Genomic DNA, 27,017 nt, shown 5'->3' with positions numbered 1-27,017 from the left:
ATAAAAGACTTTCAGTAGTACTAAGCTATAAAAGACTTTCAGTAGTACTGAGCTATAAAAGACTTTCAGTAGTACTAAGCTATAAAAGACTTTCAGTAGTACTAAGCTATAAAAGACTTTCAGTAGTACTAAGCTATAAAAGACTTTCAGTTGTACTGAGCTATAAAAGACTTTCAGTAGTACTGAGCTATAAAAGACTTTCAGTAGTACTAAGCTATAAAAGACTTTCAGTAGTACTGAGCTATAAAAGACTTTCAGTAGTACTGAGCTATAAAAGACTTTCAGTAGTACTAAGCTATAAAAGACTTTCAGTAGTACTAAGCTATAAAAGACTTTCAGTAGTACTGAGCTATAAAAGACTTTCAGTAGTACTGAGCTATAAAAGACTTTCAGTAGTACTAAGCTATAAAAGACTTTCAGTAGTACTGAGCTATAAAAGACTTTCAGTAGTACTAAGCTATAAAAGACTTTCAGTAGTACTAAGCTATAAAAGACTTTCAGTAGTACTGAGCTATAAAAGACTTTCAGTAGTACTAAGCTATAAAAGACTTTCAGTAGTACTGAGCTATAAAAGACTTTCAGTAGTACTAAGCTATAAAAGACTTTCAGTAGTACTAAGCTATAAAAGACTTTCAGTAGTACTGAGCTATAAAAGACTTTCAGTAGTACTGAGCTATAAAAGACTTTCAGTAGTACTAAGCTATAAAAGACTTTCAGTAGTACTAAGCTATAAAAGACTTTCAGTAGTACTGAGCTATAAAAGACTTTCAGTAGTACTGAGCTATAAAAGACTTTCAGTAGTACTAAGCTATAAAAGACTTTCAGTAGTACTAAGCTATAAAAGACTTTCAGTAGTACTAAGCTATAAAAGACTTTCAGTAGTACTGAGCTATAAAAGACTTTCAGTAGTACTGAAGTATACACATATCGCATAAATGAAAAAAATAGCACTACTTCAGCGCTCATATGATTGACAGTATTAATATGTTTAAATATGTGTGTGGCCATTACTAACATATATACTAGTATATGTCTTTATCCTAAATAAATGGCAAATAGAGGCTGTTTAAATTGTTCTGTTGCATTGGCAAATTTAGTAACTCAATTATTTGAATTAAGTTATACTAAACTACATTAGTTTGTTAAATGTTTTTATTCCATTTTTTTTTTACGTTTAATCATTTCTTCATTTACATTCATTTTTTTCATTCTATAACACACTTACACAGTTAACATTAAAAAGGATATATTAGGTGTACCTTAAGATGTAAAGGAGTAGACATTACTATTTAGAACTATTATACGACGATCAAACATTTAACATGATTTAAGGTATTTAATTTAAAACAAAAAAGTGAAAAAGACAATCAAGTTTTATGCTATTTTTGTTATTCTTGATGAAACCTTTATGGATACTTATAAAACTTTGATAAAAGGAAATTACTGAAGTATTATAATCTACAAAATTGTTTGAGCAAATACAGAAACATGATTTATTGTAACAGATAAGCAAATATACCCCGTTGGAGTTATATATGTTATCGAGATGGACTTATTGTTTATTATCAGACTTATAATTTTGCTTGTGTAGTATTCGAATATTGGTTCGGTAAATTTAAATGCAAACTTGTATAAACGACAATAACAAGATTAGGGAAAATCATAACATTGCGATACCATAAAATAACTTACAATAGTATAACTAAATATATGTTAAAAGTTTTCACTTGTTTTCATTTTGCTTCATTTATTTACCCAGCACATTTCTTAAATTATCTTAAAATTGTCACAAACTTCCTAAGTAGAAGATACGAAATGTCAACAAGATAAATATATTTTAACATTATGTCAAAAGAGAGATATAGTGTAACAGATGTCTCTGTTGTATCTGTCAATAAATAAAACCAAATGAAAATAAAAATATCTCACAAAATACTTGTATAAATGAAATTAACTGATACTTATATAAAATGTTAAAAAAATATTTGGAATAATTGAATCCTCATTAAAGTCATAAGAAACCTCAAATTAAAAAAAAATACGCATATGTTTTTTATAACTAAATGGATAGTTTTCATTATACAACTAATGTACATATACTTTTTTCTGAGAAAAATTCTTTAATTTGTCCACATTTAGAAAAAAATATTACTTATTTTTCATTGCTTGCTTCCAGGAAGCAATTCGCACTACATATTTTCCGTATGCATAGTGACCCGAGCGTAACCCTCCTCGTAAACATCCGGTGACCACAATACGCATGGATCTGTCATTGAAATAAACAAATATCTTATTATAAATGTTAAACACATGCTCAATACCCATGTTTTTTGTGATTTGTTTACTATAAGGTGACAATCGGGAAAACTCGGCTTCAAAACACGACATTTAATGAGCAGCTATATTTGTTAAATCATAACAAACTGAGAGAGAAACAAATAACGATTATATGATGTATTTGCGAAAATAATGATAAAATCGTGCACAGAGGACTAAGTTTATGATGTATACATGCATTGGTTCAAGAATTGGACAAATATTATTTTTCCCCACTCACTCGTTTAATATGACTTTAAAGACAAGAATGATACTATGCAAGTTATTAGAAAATATATGACTTATGGCTAAATAACTAACAATAAAGTTGTAAAGCGAGTTTTTATAATCGTTCTATGGTTAATTTTGCATTCAGGAAACATTTTGTATAAGCATTTCATTGGCAATTGATCCCACAAATTTGGATTCGAAATATCAATAAACTCATCATAGATACCAGGACTAAACTAAGTATATACGCCAGACGCGCGTTTCGTGCGTTTCAAGCGGATATTTGATATACACAGTTGCCTAGACTCACATAGGACATCACATTCGCGTCTTTTTAATGCAATTGTTATATATAGACTGAGGTATACTTTTGTGCATAAAGCGTTCTTGATAATATTCTTATAGGAGATATACCAAGCAAGAATAGTGGACACGTTAATTTTTAATTGAAACATCTGATTTGAACTTCAGTAAATAAGGATAAATAATGTTTATTTTAAAATCACATTCTTGATATATATTTATATTTGATTTCTATCATTTTCATTGCAATTTCGGTTATAAACTGATATGTTTATTATTTGTGTATATATATTTAATGATACATGGTTTTATTCTAAGAAAATTCATATTTGCATTAACATGGTGATAACATTTACACAATCGCCATGTGTCATAGTGTATAAGAAAACAGATCGCAGCGGCACATGTTTCTTTTTCATCAAATAGATTTTTGTTTGTTTAATTACTTGCAATATTGTTTTTGTAATTGAATTGTATGACAGGTTTAAGTTAAATAAATGGTCTTGTAAACTGTCTCTCTTCTTTTAGTCGGTGTACTTAGTGTCAGGTAAAAGTTATTTGAGTAAAATCTATTTACACCAGAAAATTAAAGAAGATTGCATAATTCGTTGTTAAAAAGTTTTATTTTTGTCATTCACTGTTGTTATAGATGTTGTTAGTCGTTTATAGTTTCTTCCAATATGTGTCTTCAATATAGAAATATGATAACTAATAACTGACCGGTAGCATACGTAAATCAAAGAGAGAGGATGTAAACAATTAAAGGACATTGAAAAGTCTTCACCAATGAGTAAAATCTATATACAAAGCTACAAAAAGACCGGTATGAACAAATATCAAACAAACTTACCGACACCAAAGACAAATGCAGAGCAAACAAGTTTCCAAGAAATATTTTAAAACTAGAACTGTCAAAATTAATTAAAAGTGAATAACTTTACACAACTGTTCTTAGATTAAACTCTCATAATGCTGCCAGAGTCTGTTCTTAAAAATAAAAATGTTTTAAACTGCTTAAAAACGAGCAGCCCTGAGCTGTGCTCATGATTTAGAACGGTTTTTAACGACGAATGAGTCAGGTTTAGGAAGCTGCGTATATATACGATAAAATGGTTAACTGATACTGTGGTTAATGTATACTAGTTATTTGTACTTCTTTTATTTCTCCACAATGACACACAATCTAAATTGCAAATAAAAATGCATTTGCTGGAGACAAAAATATTTCCCTTATATTTCTGTTATTATTAGAAATAGTTATCAAAGGTACCAGGATTATAATTTAGTACGCCAGTAGAAAAAGTGTTTATAGTTATCAAAGGTATCAGACTTATAATTTGATTCGTCAGACGCGCGTCTCGTCTACATAAGACTCATCAGAGACGCTAAGATCAATATAGTTAGAAAGCCAAACAAGTATAAAATTGAAGAGCATTGAGGACCCAAAACTTCCAAGTTGTACCGAATACGACTTAGGTAATCTTTGCCGCGTTTCGTTTATATAAGACTCATCAGTGACACACATATCAAAAGAGGGGCGCAACTCAAAGACAAAAAAGACAAACAGACAAATAATAGTACAAAATGCGCAACATAAAATACTAAAGACTAAACAACACGATCTCTGGTGCTCGGGAAGGGTAATCAGACCCTGTTCCACATGCAGCACCCGTCGTGATACTAATGTTATTACAAACACGGTAAGTGTCTAATGCAGTTGGTCACATTTGGGGAAAGGTTATTCCAAAAGGGTCAACCAACTCGTGATGGCGTCCGTGAAATTTACAAAAGATGATTTCAACTTTACTATTTGGAACTCTTGGTTTGATAGCTTCCTTGTTTGATAGCAACCCCCTTTCAAGGAATACATGATATGAAATACAAGTGCGAAAATACCGTATCAATTAAGAGATGTGTGTTTTGTTTTCAGCTGACCCTTATTGTCAATTTCTAGATGTAATTCAAAATAGTAAGAAAGCCAAATAAGTAAAAATTTGGAGAGCATTGAGGACTAGAACGTTAAATATACAAGTCTAGGAGCCCTTTACAGTATTCATTACAGATACACCATTTGTAGTACACATTGACAATATGATGTCTCTGGTGCCATTATACCTGATTTTACCAAAGAAATCTTCAAGTTATGTTAACAAACTGAATACATTAAATGTTTGTAATTCAATGATCGCATAATGTAGAACATGAATTTGACATAAAACCTTGTTGCAAGTAAATGTTTTCTGTCTCAAATTCGAATTTTCAGTGAATGCACCCATCATAGATACCACAATTAAAGTTTTTAACGTCAAACGCTCGTTTCGTCTGTAAAAAACTATCACAGTGGCTTAAAAAAAAGAAGGAAGAAAACAGTAAACAGATAAAGTTCTAGGGGTTCTTCTTTGTGAATTATAAAATTTATAATCCTCAATAGTTGAATACGAGCCATTAATCATTCAAACACTATCTAGTGTTTCATGTTTTTTCTACAGAATTTGAATTTCTGATTCTGGATATTATGATATTATTACCGTTTAGGTGATCTTTTTTAATCAAATGTACAATACGTAATACAATAGTTTTCAAAGGTACCAGGATTATAATTTAGTACGCCATACGCGCGTTTCGTCTACATAAGACTCATCAGTGAAGCTCATATCAAAATATTTATAAAACCAAACAAGTACAAAGTTGAAGATCATTGAGGATTCAAAATTCCAAAAAGTCGTGCCAAATACGGCTAAGGTTATACAAATGACACAACGAAGAGACAAATGTCATACTTTATTAACAGCAAATTAATCAAATACACGAACCAGGGAATCTTAGTTTATAGAGAACTCTTTTTAAACAGCTGGTTAATCATATAGTCGATTGCACTAAGAGTTTAAAAGTGTTCCATTTTATTGTAAAGTGTTATTTTGGTATGTGACCAGCTCGTACATATTTCATAAGTCTCACAGCCTCAACATTCTTAAACTTAAAGTCTGTTTTCAAACTTTGCTCATCTAATTCTTGAAGTACAGCACCATCAATTAGATTTTTTTTAAAAGTCTTACAATATTTTGACAAGTTTAGTTTTTTCAAAATTTCTTGTATGTCGTGAACGGATTTCTCAGTGACAAAAGATTTTGACGATCCACCTGACCAGCTGTTATTTGAAGAATTATAATCACTGTCAGAAACAATTGGTTCAGTAATACATTTCATTTTTTCAGACGATTTTCCATTTATTGTATCTCCTACTTCTATAACGCTGTAGGTTGAATCTTCGTCAAGTACCGTCATATATTCGCCTGACTCTGTTGGTAGTGACGATGGCTTTTTTTCCAATTCTGAAAATCGTTTATCTGAACCTAGATACGGTGGCGGTTCATACATATCATATGTTTCATCTTGGAAACTTTTACTCTTTTGCCTAGGTATAAGCATTGGTGGTGTATCAGTTTTGTCACTGTTTTGCATAGAGTCTACAGGTAACAGATCTATTGGTATGGGGTTACCTGTCCCTGTAGTTGTTGAACTTCTGTTGAATCTTGTTATTTCTAAAAGCCCAAGAGCATATTGTATTTTTTAAATGAAATAAATAAACAAAGAGTTTCTTGCTAGCAAAACAGTATAGATTGCTTATTCGGATATCTTTATTGAACGCATCATTAATTTATCACATTTTTTTTAAATTGATTTTTTTCAAAAACTTGTAATTAATGCAACAAGGTTCAGTAGCATATTAAAAATATTGTGGCAAAACTAAAATGCTTGCCTTGATAAAGAGCAAAATGTCTTATAACAATGTCGTTGGCATTGACCAATTTTTACGTTCTTATGGGACAAACACATAGAAGAGCATACACAGTAAGACTTTAGTACGAGACTATATAAAACAATTGTAAATTGTATTATAAATTAGATATTTGCTGTAGAGCTTGGATCCAGATGAAGGCTCTAGTTAATAAATCCTCCTTTAGTCTCATATATCACTTTTATGCAGAAACAAAAATTAAGTGATTCACAAGAAAAATGAAATTTAGTTACACACCTGATGAACCCTCATAAAACGTGATGTTTCGCTGAACAAAAGCCTCCATAGACCATAGTTTTGCATTAAATTGATCTTGTGATTTATTGGCATATCCGGTGATGATGGACAACGAAATATTTGGACACAGAGCTACAATTGATGGAATAGGCGAAAGCACTTCTACAAAAAAAAAAAAAAAAAAAAAAAAATATTTAATGGTTTCACTTTTTGTGATAAATTTAAATTTCGAATTTTTATATTGTTTCTTTATCATATTCTGTGTTTGCGATATTCAGTATACATATAATATGTCAGTCAGTAAACGCGTTTCGTGCATCATATGAACTTCTTCCGAGGACCAAAAGTGTTTTATTATCACACATATTAATAGTTTAAAATATAAAGTAAATTGTTTAACTGACTTTATGACGACAACTTAATTGCAATATAAAGTATTTCAGAATCCAATTTGCTGTTTATTATATTAATTTATATTCATTGCTATTCGAACAACGGGATACTGAAAGGTCAGCGAGTGTATAACATTTTAACGGACATATTATTGATCACTTTATTTCTTAGACTCTTTTGCTTTGCTCAAATAACAAACCTTGTTGCAAACAGTTTCCCAGAAAAAAATCTTCTATATAAGTCTTCATTAACAGTATATCAACTCCTTTAATACACTCCAGCAAAGTAGGTGTAATTACTCCATCAGAGGAGCTAGCATAGCGGACATGGAATGGTAATTCTTTCTTTGCTAGTAACTCTAACATTAGTTTTGGTTTCCCAACTGTAATCAAGTATGAATACAATATTTACTCTATCACATGGCTGAGCGGGTGACCTTTTTTTTTATTGTCACCCTCTTGCCAAGACCAATCAAAAATCGATAATTCAAAGGACAAATAATTGAATTTAAATCACATTATTAAAGACAATGATAAAGTTCTACGTTTTGGCTCAGATTGTATTATTTCATTGTTAATATAAGAATAATAAAACATCTTGCCTCGCATATGTTGATTTTTTTAATACCTGGAATGTTGTAATGTACATGACGTCATAGAAAATACTTTTAGATAAAATTCATCGTAAAAGACAAAAATGACATTCAGTATAATAAATGCTCTATCACTCTCTCAGCGATGTGTTAAATTTTTTTAAATATTACACCAGCAAATGATTTTACACTGAAGCTCAATCTTTATCTAAAAAAATACCCACCCAAATGATATATAAATAAACAATTATCAAAAATAGCTTCATCTGCATACAATGGTTAGTATTTAAAAGATATAGCATGTCTTAACATTTGTATGGTCATTTTGCACTTATTAGAGGTAAATGATAAAAGGACAGCAACTATTTTCAATTATAACTTACAAACATACAATTAGATTCCATTCTTACCTTGTTTTGATTTTTTTACATCCGAAAACATACAGCTGCCATCGACAGGTATACTAAGGAACTCCTCTTTCGCAGAATCGTGAGCCGACAACTTGCCTAGTACTCTAAGCTGCTGACAGGTTTTGTGTAAACGAATTATCTAGACAGTAAGAAGTAAAGCGTGCCTATAAAGTGTTTATTGTAGTACTAAAGGGTACAAAAATAATATAAACTGACAGTAATTGACATGTATATGGCTTTGTCGGAATACGTAATAAGTATATCTTTTTGGGAAGTCTACATTGACTATTTCATGGAAAGATCTTACAATCCAGGAGTTCCCCATCTGAATCCAGTAGAATTTTGCATAGCCAGTTCATTCTACTTTGAGGATATCGATTTATCTTTCATTACCTTTTTTTACTCTGATTTTCTCTACTTGCGTCTCATATTATATATTATCGTTATTTTGTGCATTTTTCCTTTGATCTTTTTTTGTGATAATTTTTCATATCATGCTACTCGCTTGAGATGGAAAATTATCGCTAGAAACTAAGCAGGCACGTGGCGTTGCTAACGAAATTGACACGAAATTAACAACGTAGTCATAGATAAAATAGCGATAAACAGATAATCATTGGTCTTCTCAACTCGATTGTCTTTCTCGCTTTCGTCGTCCCGCCTCAAGTGAGAAAATCAATCTTGTTGAGATGATCAACGATAATTACCTCAGCATATGCATACTCGTCATTCTTTGTCTCGCCACAGAATCCATCTGTCACAATCACCAGTACCGGTAGTTTGTCACTGTAATTTCTGAAGAATTCAGGAAGGGGTAATTGTTGCTCTACATCATATGTGTAGTCATCTCTATGTGACATCTTGCATATACAGAGGATTGGATATTAATGTTAAAATACATAAACGCAATCTGAAAGTTTAAAATAAACCCGAGTGTCCGTCTTAATATACAAAGAAGATTTTATTTGTACAATAATCAATATTTGTAAAAAGTAATCAAAAGTAAAGGCATCTAACACTTATTGCTTTTCGGACAAGTAAAAATAATAAATTGGCGATTTCGCTTAGCACACAAGAAGAGTAAGCGAAAGATATTAATTATTATTAGATAATGAAAAATGTTGTTAATTACATGTTTTCAATTCATATAAATATTAGAAATAAAGAAAATAAAGTGAAAAATGTACCACTGCTAAATCTTTTTTATCATTACTCATAATATATTCGTCTAACGTATACGTAACACAGTAACATGATACTGATATGTGTTAATGTAAAACCAGTAAAAACCATATTTCGTCATTTGTATAATATTCCCAAACGTGTAAGGTAACATTTTTGTCTTACCATGTGTATCGTTAGAGATTTTATCTAGGCAATAAAGAGTCCTCGTTCATTGACGGGGATGCAAAACATATTGTGTATGTTATGGATAGGTGCATTTGTTAATCATGTGCATAAGTATGCCCTTTCGTGAAAGTAGTTTGTGTTGGTACAAATTTAATTCGTTTGAAGCAACATTACAATGCCTTACCCGATAGTAAAAATTGGTCCAACAAGTAATGGGTTTACACTTTCTGAGGTCAATAGATAATTTTAGTTTTGTTTTAAGATAATGGATAAAATGTTACATTGTTTGTTGAACATGTCACACATTTTTCATATATTTTGGCTAGACCATATCAATAGATATGATAATAATTGCAGTTGTGGTTGGTTCAAATCAGATCAGGAAGACGATTGGTTATATCTTTATCACTCTTAACGTATTATATAACAGATTAAGTTTGATACCAAAATTTATATTATGTAACAGATAAAAGCTCAACAGTATTGACGTATGAAACATAGCAAAATAATCTAACACGTACATATGTAGCAAATACCTTGTTGATACATTGATTTACAACAATGGACATCCTTAGTCTGACAAATAAGAGTTGTAACTGGATGTTTTTGACGGTTCATTTCATTACAATTTAAACCCCCTCCCCCAGCGTCTACTGGGTTTTCTCGTCTAGCAGTAAATCATTGCGTGGGTTGGTGCTTGTTTGTCTGTGCATAATGTGTAGATACAGACATGTCTTTTAGGAATGGGGAAGTTAAATTTGATGCTTCGTGTTGGGTAGGTGCTGAGCTCTCCGCAACGACCTTCAGACGAATATTAAGAACCTAAGAAATCTAATGGAAGGCAAAACTTCTACCCTTATCCAACATGCACTGAACTTCTAGTAACAGTTTGAATAAGATTCAACGTCATTGGTTCAGTCCGTAACTCTTACAAAACCTGCTTATTTAATCAAATATTTATGTTCTTAATGCCACCGGACGTTACGTAAAAAAGCAACCAACGATGAGTCGTTGAATGCTTTCTACACAAATGGGTGACACACGCTAGCTTTTCATAATGGATATAGGAAGATTTTGGTGTGAGTCCCAATGAGACAACTCTCCATTCGAATAACAATTTAAAAAAAAAAGTAAACCATTAAAGGTTAATGTACGGCTTCAGCACGGAACCTTGGCTTACACGAAGAAAGCTAAGGATTATTAGGGATTTTAAAAATCATAACATGGGAAATCCTTGGTTTCTCGTTCTTTTAAAAATCAACTTTTCACGGTAGAAATAGTAAACAAAGAATTTCAGAAAAAATCACGATACATAGACGTAATTTATAAAATGTCAGTTATGTCAAAAGAATTCAGTCAGATAATAATCCAGGATTCCGAAGAGAAGGAGGACAAACTGGTAAAAATTAAGGAGGAGAACATTTAAAATAATATATGCATTAATCATATATATAGCTCAATATGACGCACGCTTAAATCCGCCTCTAGTAGTTTGCTACATTATAAAATAGTATTGCCAAATTTGTTAAGTCGCAATAACAAAGTTTATAGATATAAGAAGATGAGGCATAAGTGCCAATGAGACAACTCTCCATCCAAGTCACAATTTATAAAAGTAAACCATTATAGGTCAACATGGAGCCTTGGCTCACACCGAACAACAAGCTTTACCAGTGTAAAACCATTCAAACGGGAAAACTAACGGTCTAATTTATATAAAAAAAAACCGAGAAACGAGAAACACGTATATATTACATAAACAAACGACAACTACTGTACATCAGATTCCTGACTTAGGACAGGTGCAAGTATTTGCAGCGGGATTGTGTTTTTGTTAGCTTGACTGCAACTCATCTTGCATTTACATATTTATAATCCAATATCTACAGCAGGCTTATATACTTGACAGTTTACGAAGACCACATATTAACGATGTGATGTTCATATTCCTGGGTTTCGTCATACAATTTGGGATATGTTCTTTCTTAATATAAATTTTGTCTTAATTTGTTTGGTTCTTCCTATGATCATTTCTATTTATTTGAATTTTATTTTTATGAATATTTCGCAAAATTTGGTTTGTTGTTTCACACTTGTGTTGACAGTGAATAGCAGCGGATTAAACACTGCTGTATTTACAAGATCCAAGTATAATGCAAGCCATGTAGCATAACGTTGATAATACAAATAATGGAATTTCTCCCTTAAACATAAAACTCAGTAAAAGCAAGTTTCTCAAATACAATTCAAAACAGCGCGTGACAAATCTGTCATTTTCAAAATCATACGCATCGACTTTACAGGACTTCTTAAATCACTAATCTAAGTTCATTTGCATTGTTTGTATACAAGTCGAAAAAAACAAGAAATAATACAGACCAGACGCGGTCATAACGTAGAGGCGCTATATAAAAATTAGCGGTTACAGTTTTCCAAATTAGTTTATAGCGTACTGAATAACACTTATCACCTGATTTATACTTATATGAACAACATGATGGGAGCAACGTGTAGGGAATTTTAACCTTCCGAGGCACCTGAAATCGCCAAGGTGTTTCAGGTGACGTTCGTGTTGCTCATTCGTTAGTTTTCTAAATTGTGTTTTGTGTACTGTTGTTGATATGTTTGTCTTCTTTATTCAGCCATAGCGTCGACAGCTTATTTCTCGTTTACATGAGATAGAAAGTCTACTTTCTTCTGTCCAAATTTTAAACAAAAAAAACTTTGTTTTCAACATTTTTTTATACTATCTACCAAAGAAAGACAACTCTAATGTAAAATAAATTTCCAGTGAATAATTCATATCATTCATGATTGTACTTTTGTCACAACCTTAGTTTATCCCTTATTTTCTTTATGCTTTCAATTTGCTACGATCTAACCAATCTTTCTTCTCTACTGAATCATACGAAATGCGACTCATCACAGAATTTTACTTTGACTTGGCATGAGCATTCACACTTAGTAGATACTAAAACTTCCGAGCATCCAAGTTAACTGCCGATAATAACTGGATTCGTGTTACTCAATGCAGTATTCTGTCATGCATTGTTGTTATTTGTGGACTTTTTTTGTCATTTTGTTTTTTTTATTAGCCGAGGTAATATATTTCATTATTTAGACTATTATAGTACTTTTTGATATCTTTTTCCTGATTTTCTATATAACCTCCTGTAATCATATAATTATGTCAATTGTTGTCGTTTGTTGTATGGTTAATAAGTGTTTCTCGTTTTTTATATAGATAAGACTGTTGTTTTTTCCTGTTTGAATGATTTCACATGGGTCATTTCGGGGGCCCTTTACAGCTTGCTGCTTGGTGTGAGCCAAGGGTTCGTGTTGACGACTGTACTTAGACCTATAAGTGTTTTCTTTTACAAATCGTGACTTTGATGTAGAGTTGTCTCATTGGTACTTATTGTATCTTATTATATCTACATAGTATTACTTATCAAGTCATTCGTGACACGTTTTCGAAGTGTGGTATCTTAAAGTACCCTTTAAATAAACTGAGTTTGACCAATTCCCGATTGAGACATACTAAATTGATATGGATTCACATTGTGGATGTCGGATACCTAGTAGCAGATGATTACCCTGTCGACTCGTCCAGTTAAAAGTTGATGCAATTCACCTTTTTATTTCTTTTTCTTGCTTAGTTGATGAAATTTGTTCATCGGAAAACTACAGTTCTCTTGATTTTATACAACCTTAATTCCTTTTGACGGTAAATAAGGGTCTTGGTCTACATAACAAAAGTTCTGTACCAAGTCAAGAACATGACAGTTGTTATCCATTCATTAGATGTGTTTGATTTTTTGATTTTGCCAATAGATAAAGGACTCTCTGTTATAGAATTTTCCTTGGAGTTTAGAATTTTTGTGATTTTACTTTTTGGTATTGTTGAGATAAAACAAAATAATGCCTAAAACATGCAGAGAAAAGGGAAAAGAAAATAGAGATCTTTCTATATGATAAGGAGAAACTTACATATGATTTGTGTACAAGTTATCATTTGATCAAATTATAGTTTGTATTTTGACTTGAAAATTGCTTGTATAAATTGACAAATTTCAAATTATTTCACTTATAATTTTTATAATAAATCACAGCATGGATTTTGTTATGAAAAAGCATAGATACACATTTTTATTCAATGACCACACAATAAACCGTATTTACACAATACAAAAATACCCAGATACAAATAGGAAAATACAATTCATACATGCATTCCAGTTAATTCTAATAGTATACTAGAAATTTGATAGAATAATAAACAGTTGTCTGTTACAAATCTGACAGTATTATTGAAATTTGCCTCAGTGACAATTCTGGTACTGCATTGGAACAGCTGTACGAATTTTTACATGACATTTGTCGAGAAATCAAATTCAACTTGTAAAAGGCGCAGTTATCATTTTTTACATATCATAATTCGTATTTTGACTTGAAAAGTGCTTGTATAATTTCAATTTCGTACAAAATTTCACTAAACTTCACTTATAATTTGTACAATAATTTTTAGTATGGATTTTGTTATAATGATGCTTTGATACAAACCTTATTTACAAAATACACAAATATCCAGACAGGAAATATAAGTGATAAATGTCTGCCAGTTAATTCTGATAGTAACAAGAAATTTTCCTAATTGAAAATTCTGATAGAACATTGGCCTCAGTTACAATTCTGAATGAAAGAAAATTTGGCATCAGATACAAATCTGATAGTAAAATAGAAATTGGCCTCAGTCAGAATTCTAATATCAATATAGAAATTTTCCTCAGTGAAATTGAACCATCAATCAAACGTGCCAGGAACACACAACAAGGAAAGGTGCGCTTGTCTGTCCAACAGTCCCAAGCCAAATATATTACACGAAATCGCAAAGACCATCTTACTGAAGGGGGTAATATCCAATTCCTCAGTATGATCACCCTAAACAATATATTATGGGTACTTACTGAATCTGGTGAAATGTAATACCGCATTCTATAGACTATCAATACCTTTTTTTTATAACAAAATCCATACTATAAATTATTGCACTTTTAGACAAATTGTTTGACTATAATTTGTATAAAATCATGACTTGTACACAAAATATACAATAATCATATAAACCTCTATCAATTTTAAATCATCTAAATAGACTCTTTTACTTATCTGAGTGGGATTTTAATAGTTTTAATGAACATAGCACTCATAATCAGTTTCATCTCATTTAAGCAGTGTTGGGGCCTTTTATAGCTGACTATGCGGTATTGGCATCGCTTATAGTTCAAGGCCTACGGTGACTTTTAGTTGTTAATTTCTGTGTCATTTTATATCTTTTTATTTTAATGCTCAATGTATTTTGTAAGTTTGAATTAGCATACTTAGTGACTTTGTTTCTTTTACATTGCTAAAGGTGTTAAAACTTCAGTACGAGTGTAACAGTTTAGAAAACAATGAAAATGATATACAAATTGCCTATCTATTCCGGAATTAGAAATTAAATATAGACATAAAAATATCAAATTTAGTTTAGGAAATATTCATAAATTGTGCATTCAATTAGGAGCAACAGATATTTATACAACACACAACAAGTATGATTAATATTTTCTTACTTTGTTAACATTGATATATATAAAAAAAATCTCAAGACCAGAGTTATATATATTCCGACTTTGCATTTATGTTATAATATTCTTCTTCTATCCAAATATCGAAACTATAATACAATACAATACATTAAAATGTAAAACAAAACAAATCAAAGCATTAATGTTACACAAATATGCACTTTCATGGAACTAAAATATGTCCGTACCTAAATTTTGGGTGTTGCACAGTCAAGTCATGGTTTTCTATGATTGTCTGACGTCTTTACGAAAAGTTGGTCGTAAAAACATTTTAAATATGGAACAATTCAATATAAGAAGATGGAGATGTAGTAGGATAATCGATAAGACGACTATTCATCGTAGTTCAAAAGAAGTAAGCAATTATAGACAACCAAACGGCGTTCAACAACTAGAAAATCATATACCAAATAACCGAAAATAAAAGGCCCCGACATGAAAAATATAGAGCTATTCAACGTTAGCAAAAAAGTAAAATCACAAAAATACTGAACTCCGAGGAAAATTTAAAACTCTAATCAAATCAAAAACATCAAACGAAGGACAACAACCGACTTGGTACAGGCATTTGTAAATGTAGAAAATGGTGGATTGAATCTGGTTTTATAGCGCTAAACCTCTCACTTTTATGACAGTCGCAACGAATTCCATAAGCAATGGCAATCATAGTGAAATAATGCACAAGGAAATTAAAAATGATACCCATCGTCCATATTTCCTGAAGATCATCATAGGCAGTAATATGTCTTCTAACAGAGTACCTATGTACAGACCAATCTCCATTTGTAACTCGTGTTATTGTATTACATGGAGTGTATTCATCATTCAGTAAATATTCTAACATCGTCTAAGCTTGTTAAAAGGAGAAGTATGTTTAAAACCTAGAAAATAGCTGTCAAGTAGAATGTTTTTTTTCTTCAAATTTTGAATGTATTGCTTAACCACAAAAGGGTTCAGATAAACAATTTCAGCTTTATGCTCCTGTCTGAAAATGTTTACTAAAAATGAGTTAATAGAGAGTCATGTAGTTATCAACCATATAAAAAAGAAAGAAAAAAGAAAAAATAAAGATTTAAAACGAAGAGGACATATTGGCACTCTAAACAGTTAGTAATATGTTAATAAAATCTCTAAATAAAATTACAAAAAAAATATAAGTATAAACACTTGACAATGTTAGCTTTACAAATCTAAATGTATTTCATTGATGAAAAAGCTATTTGTAAATTCATCACATTTCAGAACCATCCTGTATATACATTTAATTCTTCTTTGCTTCATTCCTGTTATAATCATTTATGAAATATTGTTTCTAGCGAACAATATTAGAGCAACCATCTTCCTAAAGCTGTACAATCTCAAAGAAGCTACTAAAATTATAACGTGTGTCTTTTCTCATTATGTTTCTTTTAATTTTCAAGCTTAATCTTCGTTCATTCCAAATGAATATAATTACCATCATGTCCGTTTATAAATGTTTTTCACTGCCAACCTAAACTTCCGGTCTCGAATTCCGTAAATGAACGGATTAACAACGCTATTGAAAAAGTAAGACCATACAAACGTATAATATAGCATTGAACCTATCAAACTTAATGAACAGTCAAAATCTGGAATAAGAAAAATAAAAAATGATAACATATGATGGGGCAGTGCGCTCAGTACATATGTGAAAGTGACTACGCACAATGTGATTGTCGACTTCCGGGTATTGTTTTTGTTTGATTTGATTGATTCTTTACAATTAAATGTTCCGCTCTGTAAGCTTTCACGTCGTGAGCTATCGCGCTCATATTGTGTATGTATCTTTATTCCGATATAAATATACATAACCATCAAAGTAGCCGAGACAATGAAATAAAACAAAATCAAACATGCGTTATAAATTCCTTGATAATTTGTATTGTAGTTCTGAAATCTGTCTTCGGTGAAGCATCGTTTTCCTTGAAAGCCTGGAATCCCAGTTTCAACTGTTCCCAATCCCCATATTATTGGCGCAGGCCAGGATAAAACAGCAGCACCTACTAAACTTCCAATACAGAGTCCTTTCACAGCAGTTGCAGATAACCTTTCCTTTAGCGGATATCGGATTTTTCGGAATCTTTCAATTGCTATGGACACTAACAACAACGTGCTTGCTATTGCCATAAAATAAATAATCGTCCTGAAAATTTTACAGAATGAATGCGATGGATAGTTTAGAGGATAAAATAAGTAAAATACCACTAAAGGGGCAGCAAAACCACAGTTGATAACATCAAGTATGCCGAGAAATAAAACGTATATCCTATAGTTTGAATATTTGAAGTACCGGAAGTATACGTATAAAACATGCGCATTGCCAATAACACCAATTACAGAAAATATGGTCAACATAGTAATCCCGCCAATATTCCTCTTTACATGTAGTTCATTTAGAAAATCTAGCGTAATATTTTTTCCAATTATATATTTTTGAATCCATGCGTGACAGGTTCCGTTTGCCATATCTTAGTCAAAGTAAGATATTAATTATCTGAAAAAAAGACAGTGAAGGCTTGTATTAAAATAGAAATTCGTCAACTTCATTTAATTTTAAAAACATGTGACATAGTGCTATATATAAATTTCTCCACACAAACAAACGTTTAAAGGGGTCCAGTTATGCTAATAGTTATAAATAGCTAATAGTTATCAAAGGTATCAGGATTACAATTTAGTACGCCAGACGCGCGTTTCGCCTACATAAGACTCATCAGTGACGCTCATATTAAAATATTAATAAGGCCAAATAAGGACACCGTTGAAGAGCATTGCTAATGTCTTCATTTCTTTTAAATAGATGTTTAAAAGGGCATTATGTTACCTGTGTTGACCGATATTAAACAAACACGTGCAATTAGCTTTTTTTCAGGTATACTTTATTTAGAGGTTAAAAGTATGTTCATCATTTGAACGAATCAGTCAGCCAAACGGGTAATCCTTGTTTCACTGTCAATGTCGACAATTTCTTTAAATAGACAAATACATGCGTAAGCCATCTCAAGCTAAGGCGTTAAATTGAAGGTAACATTATTAAGGATTAAATGAGATCAAATTATTCACTTGCAAGTAAATAATGCATCAGCGATATTTTTGTATCAATTTATTGTGACTAAATTGAAGTAAACTGACTCCTAAACATCTAAAGTGTCCTATTTATTTCATTTATATTAGTGATTGAACAAAAACAAAATCATTTTAATATTTCGTAGACAATCAACCTTTAGATACGATACATATATATATATATATAGCAAATTGATCAAATACAAACCAAAATAATAAGTCTAGTTGACATGAAAAGAAATTGATTCGAAACGTTTTTCTTACTTGTTTTGTTTCCAAATTTGAATATATACAGTGCTGTTATCATTTTACAGATAAGCTTCAGTAATGTTTTGTACAAATTGCGTTTTTTTTTCCATGAACAAACCTTTTTATATAAATCACAATAGTTTTGATATATAATACATTACATACCTCACTCCTTGACCAGTGTATATAATGAAATCAATGAATGATTTATAATTGAAAAAAATTAACACGCAATATGATTCAACAGGAAATTAATTTTTGTTTTCAGACAAATGTGAATGTAATTCAGGAAACCTCAACAATATGTTTGAAATAAATTTATATATCTCTTGTAGTCGTGATTTTTATTAATTAGCCTCAGGATGTAAAATTCATTAAATCCGCCAAAGTGAGATTTTTGTTTCGTTTATCTCAATTTTTTCAAACTGCGCAATCTCGCAATAAAAATGTAAATTAATGATGAGAGGTCAAATCAAATAATTAAAGAAGCATTATTTGTAAATTTCATGTTCTTCGCTTACACTCAAACACGGCTTATAACATATTGAAACATATACCAAAATTAAAAAAGTCTAGAATAAAGAATCATTAATGCATTAAATAGATAGTATGTATTTGTATTTCGTTTGTATTTTAAAAGTGTATACGCCTTCTATTCCAATTAACTATTTTGTAAACCTTCCGAAGACTGTCGAGATTAAATAATCCGATATAAACATACACAAAAACATATAATATAAATAGATAGCGAACTCGCCCAATTTGATTTTGATAAGTCTTTTTTTTATTTCATATTAAGGTTGAACAATATTTTACTAATCATTTTTTAACCTGTATGATAATGCTAGTATTGTTTGTTTTCAAGTTTACGGATTTTTTTTCTTCAAATAAACACATTTTTACGAAATAGACGAAAACATGTCGATTAAAGCTTACTTTATAACACGCATATTACATGTTATGTATATTCATAATGTGTTTTATATACATATATATAAGGTGACTCTCAAACGGATATCGTATGTAACTTATGGAGCAGAACAGAAGCTGCTGACCATTTTAAGTTCATTAGGGTTTGGTTGATCTCTGAAATACAGTTTCTGTATCAATAGATTTAAGTGATTGGGGAGGTGATGACTATTTTTGGCTAATTTAATTCATAATTGGAATAAGTTTTAATTTTACGCGTATTATCGAAACTTAAACGATGTCATAAAGAAATTTAAACGGCTCACTATCTAAATAATTGAACCTGCGGCAAACCAATATATATCCTTATCAGTAGGGGGAATCTTTACAACGAAGAATGAAGACATTTGAAGTAAACTCATCATAGATACCAGGATCAAACGTGTATATGCTTGACGCGTTTTGTCTTTCAAAGACAAATAAGGTCGCTCGAATAATAAAAGTGAGAAAGCATGAAGTTGAAGAGCATCGAGGACCCAAATTTTAATTTAATTACTCCAGCAGTTTAAAATGATTCAGATACAAGAAATTGAAAGTGATCATATGACATTAACATGAAATGAAGAAGGGGTCGGGATGATATCTAAAATATAAACAAATACTTGCGGCCACTGGAAATAAAAGGAATTCTGATGGGCTTAAAATTTATACATCCTACACAGAACGAACCAAATATTCATCATCACTGTTCATGAGATAACTGTATTGTATTTTAAGATTTTATTTCAATTAGCGATTTAATGGTCGCAAATTATATTTACTGGCTACGCTTTTGTTATCTCCATTTTAATTCAGAAATAGTTCATTCAGGTCATTCTCTATGCCCATTTTAACATAGGTAGGCATTATATTTGTCGATATTTTACACTGAGCGTTAGCGAGGTGTAGAATGTGGTCAAATGTAATGCCTACCCATGTTAAAATGAGCATAGAGCATGACATGAAGGAATTATTTCGATTCTAATAGGACAAATACAGTACTTTTATAGGTCGAGGCGTACTAAAATACTGAAAAAATGGCTTTTCCCGTTTCCTCCCCGAGGAGTCTGTGCATTACATTTCATATTTGTTTAAAAACTATGATCAGGGTAAATATATGTTGTTTTATCAAAAATATATAATAAAAGTGTATGTTAGCTGCTTTAATGTATATATTTTAAAGGATAACGATGAAAATAACGTTAATATACACAGTAAGTTCGTGCGCATGACTTGTGTCAAACATATTTTTGTGCTCATTAGAACACGGCTTTGTTTACAAAGCGTAATAAGGACGTCATATTAGAATGAAATTTACAGAAAACAGCGTCAAATCATGCATTTTAAAATCTGCCATACGTCGTCTGCACTAGCGTGTTCATTTTCAAAGCATCAAATGAGAATTGATGCCATGAAAATTTGCGACGTTATATATGTTGCATTTGAATAATTTTATATCTATGTTATGTTTCCTCAACTATATGTATATACTAAATAGTGCCCACTTTCATCTCTCATGAAACCATATAGCCATTAATATTCTGACTATTTCATCAAGAATTCACTGTTAAAACCGGTACATGTGTTGAAATGAATATTATAGAAAAAAAAGAGTTTTGTTTATTTTTTGTTGTAGGCCGTTTACTTCTATGTCATTTGATCTCTGGTGCAGTTTTGTCTCATTGGCAATCATATAGCACATTGTCGCATTTTCTATATCTTAAGTGTGTTTAAACTTACGGTACAAAATTTTAACCGCACTTGACAAAACCCTAACTTAAAGATTCAGCACTGTTATTGTTAAGTCATTTCTCATACCAGGAATCCGATGTTCAGTAGTTGTCGTTTATTGATGTGGTTTTCCCGTTTGAATGGTTTTACACTAGTTATTTTTGGGGCCATTTATATCTTGCTGTTCGGTGTGAGCCAAGGCTCCATGTTGACCTATAATGGTTTACTTTTATAAATTGTGACTTGGATGGAGAGTTGTCTCATGGGCACTTATGCCTCATCTTCTTATATTTATAAACTTTGTTATTGCGACTTAAAAAAATTGGCAATACTATTTTATAATGTAGCAAACTACTAGAGGCGGATTTAAGCGTGCGTCATATTGAGCTACATATATGATTAATGCATATATTATTTTAAATGTTCTCCTCCTTAATTTTTACCAGTTTGTCCTCCTTCTCTTCGGAATCCTGGATTATTATCTGACTGAATTCTTTTTGACATAACTGACAGTTTATAAATTACGTCTATGTATCGTGATTTTTTCTGAAATTCTTTGTTTACTTTTTCTACCGTGAAAAGTTGATTTTTAAAAGAACGAGAAACCAAGGATTTCCCATGTTATGATTTTTAAAATCCCTAATAATCCTTAGTTTTCTTCGTGTATGCGCAAAAAATTGATATCATATAAAACTTTGCTTGTATACCAATGCTTAGTACAAACGGACAATTTGTTAAAAGGGAATAATCAACACATAGCTTTATATAGATAGAAATATAACACACCGGAAACGAAAACAATAATTGTAAACAACTTATTTATTATTTCCTTAAATAGTAAATAAATGTGACTTGTACTTACTTTGAGTTTCAGAAAGGAACTATTACGTCAATAGCACGGCCATATTAGTTAATGAAAATGTCAGGATATTATTATCAACACAAACTAGAACATATGTGTCACTAAATTGTTTCCTCAGTGCCGTCAAAACTGAAGTAGATGATAATCGAATTAATCATTACAAGCAGCAACAAAAAATGATGTTCCTAGTGGTTTTAAGTGTACTTACCATTGCTGATGCTAAAAATATGACTAAATTGAAATTTCGCTGCGAAGACTGGGGAAAAGAATATCCTTTTCAAAATGGAGTACTCGATAATTGTTCTATGGAGATAGATCCCATCAGTGTTACCCAGTTTCTTTTTAATTTGAAAAGCAGAGACTTTCATTGGGAATTGTTTCGTTTCAATCTACGTTTTGAACCCACAGAAGTCTTCAAGACCAAATGTGCTATTGAGCCTCATATCTGGACATGGACATATCCGGCACCAGAAGGTGCATATGAGTTTTTAAAATGGCCGAAAGAATATGGAATATGGTCATTTGGATTGCTTGACCTGTATTCCTATTCAATGAATATTAAAGTGAACGTCTATGGAAATTGTCCTGTTATTATTGGAGGAAAAGAAACTACTCAGCGAATAGCCACTGCAGTATTAGAAATGGCTAACAAAAGCACTACCATAAAAGGTGCTCCAAGAGATTTTCTTTATGGATCCGTGTGTTACAACTCTAAAGTATTTATACACCCATTTATATATTTTTTGTGTAAACATATATCCTGTCCAGTGGAAGCTACAAGTTACAGATGCTGCACGGCTAACGAGACGAGTATTGTTTGTAATGGGGAAAATTTACACTACGACGGAGCATGGTGGGGGTTTCCGTTTGTTTTAGGACTACTATTGTTTGCGTTTTCTCCTCTATTTTTAGTAAAAGTGTTCAAGAAAGTTGCAAGTTCCAATACAGGAGGACACATACAGATTGATGACACCATGAACAAAGGGTCCAACAAATGGCTGATTTGTAACCCATTGTCACTATTCTCAATTGTGAGCCAAAGCATTACTCCACAAAATAACAAATTTCGATATTGTAGAATAATACTACGCCGTGTAGTTATTGTGATGATGACTATTATTGTTGTTATTGTTCAAGTAGGAATTCACTATTTCTTTGATCATCACTATACTGTTGAATTGGCCAAACACGATATTCCTTTAGATTTCCGTTCAATGGTAGCTGGCTACAAACGTAGCAAGACAAATTTCATTCCAACTATTGGTGGGCCATATGTAGGACTCGGTATCTACTTATTTACAACCATGATGCTCGTCTGCATACCACGTGATCTTGAAACATTCATCAACAGAGGAATTCCGAATAACTTAGGACTATCGATGTCTCCTTTAACATTAGACATAAAAACGAAAGGTAAACTAGGATCAGTTTATCATCTTGAAAGACAGTCGGGATATCCAAAGATGTATAATTTAATGAGAGCTCACATCTATATGTTGATTAACCCGTCGTTCTGGAGTCTTGCGATACAAATACAAGTGAAACGATTTACCGGAGTAATGAACAATATAACAAAAGGAAAAGCGACAAATGCGGTGAAAATAGGTTTTGGCATTCCGTATTTCGTTTTGATATGTGCCACGGAGTTGGTTTTATCTCTGATTTACTACAGCTTACCAATTATTTTGTTTTTCAAGATCACTATAATGTCGTACTATATTGGAATCAAGAGATCGGTTTCTCATCTAGGAACTTCCGGGAGGGTTGTACAATACTCTATTACGACATTAACACTTGCGATACTTGTCTTCAATCTATATATTTTGACAGTTGTTTTTGTGGATAGTCTACTTTTTCTAACAAGGATTATGATTTTCACGTTTACCGGTTTCATTGCGTACCCAGGCAGCACTTATGCTTATTTCGTATTTGCTATGACAATTGTCATTTATATTACTGAATCAATTCACAAAATACGGTTAACTTATTCCAAATTATTCAAATATACCATCAAAAGTTGCGTTGTCGTTAAGAACAAAAACAAATTTCCGGAAGTAGGCATAGCAAAAGAAGAGGATGACTATTACATGATCTCGCGTGAGCTTTTTACGTACGTTGTTTCCCGCCATAAACCAGTACGTGTTGAGATTTTTTTCTCTCTTTTGAAACTTGCATTTATAACTTTCATGTTCTACTTAGCTGCCCATGTAATTGTCACTTTACACAGGTTAACCGACCTGAATCCACTTACGCAAGTTATAACAGCTCTGTTTATATGTTTGTTACCGAAACTCTGGCGAATGTTGTTATTAAAGGATAAAAACTACGAAGACATTCAAGAAAACATAGCCATCCTTAAGTTAGTTGAAGATTATTGTAAACAAAAACTACAAATACGGGACAGTGACGAAAATACTTCGGTCGAGTTAGGCAATTTTAATTCAAAAGAACCGGACGAAAGAACAAAGCTCATTAATTCAGAGCAGAATTCCAAGGCATAATTTGTTGAATAATTCATGCCATGGTCTCTTACATACACCAGTTTTCGTCAAAACGAGAAAATAAGGTCTTATTATGTCCAAAATTCATATTCTAACTATATGATACTTAATGATAATTTTAATTCATATTTAGATTATAAATTATTCAATTTCAATAATAAATGTTGTACTAAAGTCAAATTATTCAACCGAAAACTTCCTCTTTAGTAAAATGTTCATATCAGCCTATATGGAGGAAATAAAGATAATCAATCAATCAATCCATCAATTATGATGTAAACATATGCACTTTATAAGCATACATCATGTGAATGTGTCATAGTGCTACAAACTAAAATATAAATAGAGTTGTGATGTTGTGGGTGTAAATAGATATAAATAGACTTTTTGATAATGACCTAGGTGTGAAACAAGTTCAGAGGAAATTAGCTTTCAATTGATATAAGTGTTTTTTCGGAAATAGTCTATCATATTATACATATTGTATATCCTCAAAGCATTGTCAATTGTCTAAACTAACTTTATTATTTCCTTGTTTTGGTAAAACAAATCATATTAACTAAAAACAATTGCATTGTATATATATATTAGGATCAATTGACATTGCCATTTACTTGTATATCTTGTTTAAAAAATAAAATATATTTAGTAACGATCACATTTTTTAAGACAGCTACACAACACAAATAATCAGCATACATCTGAGGTCAACTTAAAGACCTAATATATAGACAGGTGTTTATGCAGAACGCCATTCAATCATCATGACATAAGGATACAATTTTTTAAAACCTCCCATCTTATTGGATTCTTCATCTCGTTTGTCTTACATAGTTACTGCAACATATCTTATTTGGTATCAGTATGTAGTTTCCGTACATCAGCCGTGTATATTTGATTTCAACACTGTATATTAAAGGTAGATGTATGCATGTATAACGCTTCCATTGAAAGCGAGATAAACCGCATCAGAACCACCTAGTTATACAGAATCATAGCTTACAAAATAATAGACCGGTTGCAGGTTATATCTGGGTACTGGTATTACATTTGATATATTAATACGTAAAAAAGTCATCTCGAGCAGTCCTGTAAAATCTGGCGACATAATGTTCCCATATATTATACGCACACGTCATTAAGGTACAAATAATCGAATATATGTGGGAGTTACGTGCATAATTGAGAATTAATTACCAATTATTGAGTCTTTTTCAACAAAAGCTGTTTTTCTTTTCTCTCACATAAATACTTATTCTACAAGTTTAACCATGGAAAGTCAATATAATTCATCCATGTTTTCAGAGTAACAGATAGAAAACTCAGGGTTAGAATTCATATAACAGAAAAGGGACAGTGGCAAATATTTCATTTATATTTTGAACACACAGAGAATTATCCCGGCACCCTTTGCCAAAAAACCTTCTTTTTTCTCTTTTGTGCCTTCGGACTTTATGTTTTGAATTGTAGTTTCACTTTCCATATTCAGTATTTATTCTAATGTAAGCTCCACGTGTTAAAATCACGTGATGCAGGAATATAGTATCTCGGAGTTGGGCTATTTCTTTCTTTTCTGGGCGTATACCCCAAGCAAACAACATGCATGTGTATAACGGCACTGTAGATTTTCGTATTAAATAAAGAAAGTTGCCGGTCCGGTACATGAACAGATTGGTTAGAAGTTAAGGTTTTAATTTTTAATTAGATTGGAAAGCTCAATTCGAGGGTTGAACATAGAGAGTACAAAAGGGGGAGAGGTGTTCCACAGGGAATATTTTTATCTTATAAACTCTACATTTGTCCAAAAGGTTTATTCACGGTGGGTATGGTTGTCCTGCAAGAGAACGTTATGTGCTGGTGATTTGGTCCTGTCAGGTGATGGTGGGTCCTGATTCTGTGCTGGTGGGTTTGTTTACATTGTATCAGAACGGTAATAAAACGACTGTTTTGTTGCTTAATTTTTCTCTGATGCGTCATAAGTACCATGCAAAGTATATTACAACAATAATATATTGCAAAAGTCGTGCAAGTTCGTTAAACGGAATTGTCCTGACGATGTGCTGGTGATAAGAAAAACGGTCCTGGTTCTGTGCTCCTATGTCCTGGTTCTGTGCCTTTATATTTCAGTTAAAAGTGGCAGATATTCAAGATCATTGGTGCTGTGCTGTTATTGACTAATTAACTGTTGTCTGCTTTCTTGAAATTGACATTGTTGTGAATCTGTTAACTGTTTTTATGAGAGAAAAAATACCCCTATTTTTTTATTATTATTTTTTTTAAATCAATTGTAATTTTATTTTTTGGCCTGTTAATGGAACCGTTCTTGCCCCCCTTTTAAGATAAGAAAATAAGTTTACGATTTTCGGGATAAGTCATTT

The 27,017-nt window shown here is 31.6% G+C and overlaps 3 protein-coding genes across 3 annotated transcripts; 1 reads left to right on the top strand and 2 right to left on the bottom strand.

Moving 5' to 3' along the window:
- Positions 1-6,814: 6,814 nt before the first annotated feature.
- LOC134690439 (uncharacterized) lies at positions 6,815-9,912 on the bottom strand. Its single transcript, XM_063550406.1, has 5 exons — positions 9,816-9,912; positions 8,989-9,191; positions 8,282-8,420; positions 7,479-7,661; positions 6,815-7,048 (listed from the first exon to the last, which is right to left on the bottom strand). Exons 2-5 carry the CDS (start codon positions 9,139-9,141, stop codon positions 6,879-6,881), a joined length of 645 nt encoding a protein of 214 aa, XP_063406476.1. The 5' UTR covers positions 9,142-9,191; positions 9,816-9,912; the 3' UTR covers positions 6,815-6,878.
- Positions 9,913-13,763: 3,851 nt separating this feature from the next.
- LOC134691260 (neuromedin-U receptor 2-like) lies at positions 13,764-18,876 on the bottom strand. The gene is made up of 2 exons (XM_063551668.1): positions 18,763-18,876; positions 13,764-17,776 (listed from the first exon to the last, which is right to left on the bottom strand). The coding sequence occupies exon 2, from the start codon at positions 17,746-17,748 to the stop codon at positions 16,720-16,722; it is 1,029 nt and encodes a 342-aa protein (XP_063407738.1). The 5' UTR covers positions 17,749-17,776; positions 18,763-18,876; the 3' UTR covers positions 13,764-16,719.
- A 3,287-nt stretch (positions 18,877-22,163) lies between these two features.
- On the top strand, positions 22,164-24,891 carry LOC134691259 (uncharacterized). Its single transcript, XM_063551667.1, has one exon. It carries the CDS (start codon positions 22,315-22,317, stop codon positions 24,637-24,639), a length of 2,325 nt encoding a protein of 774 aa, XP_063407737.1. The 5' UTR covers positions 22,164-22,314; the 3' UTR covers positions 24,640-24,891.
- Positions 24,892-27,017: the final 2,126 nt, after the last annotated feature.

The sequence above is a fragment of the Mytilus trossulus genome, chromosome 11 (genome assembly GCF_036588685.1).
Source record: "Mytilus trossulus isolate FHL-02 chromosome 11, PNRI_Mtr1.1.1.hap1, whole genome shotgun sequence".
Taxonomy (NCBI): domain Eukaryota; kingdom Metazoa; phylum Mollusca; class Bivalvia; order Mytilida; family Mytilidae; genus Mytilus; species Mytilus trossulus.
Note: the sequence above shows the minus strand (reverse complement) of the source record. Positions and strands in the feature narration are given on the sequence as shown.

Bases quoted from the DNA above. Each gene is read 5' to 3' on its own strand.
- LOC134690439 (XM_063550406.1), bottom strand. From the start codon at position 9,141: ATGTCACATAGAGATGACTACACATATGATGTAGAGCAACAATTACCC. The intron at 7,662-8,281 runs GTAAGAATGGAA...ACTTGATTACAG, and splicing joins TGTAAAAAAATCAAAACAAG to TTGGGAAACCAAAACTAATG. The intron at 7,049-7,478 runs GTTTGTTATTTG...TTTTTTTTGTAG, and splicing joins GGGAAACTGTTTGCAACAAG to AAGTGCTTTCGCCTATTCCA.
- LOC134691260 (XM_063551668.1), bottom strand. From the start codon at position 17,748: ATGGCAAACGGAACCTGTCACGCATGGATTCAAAAATATATAATTGGA.
- LOC134691259 (XM_063551667.1), top strand. From the start codon at position 22,315: ATGATGTTCCTAGTGGTTTTAAGTGTACTTACCATTGCTGATGCTAAA.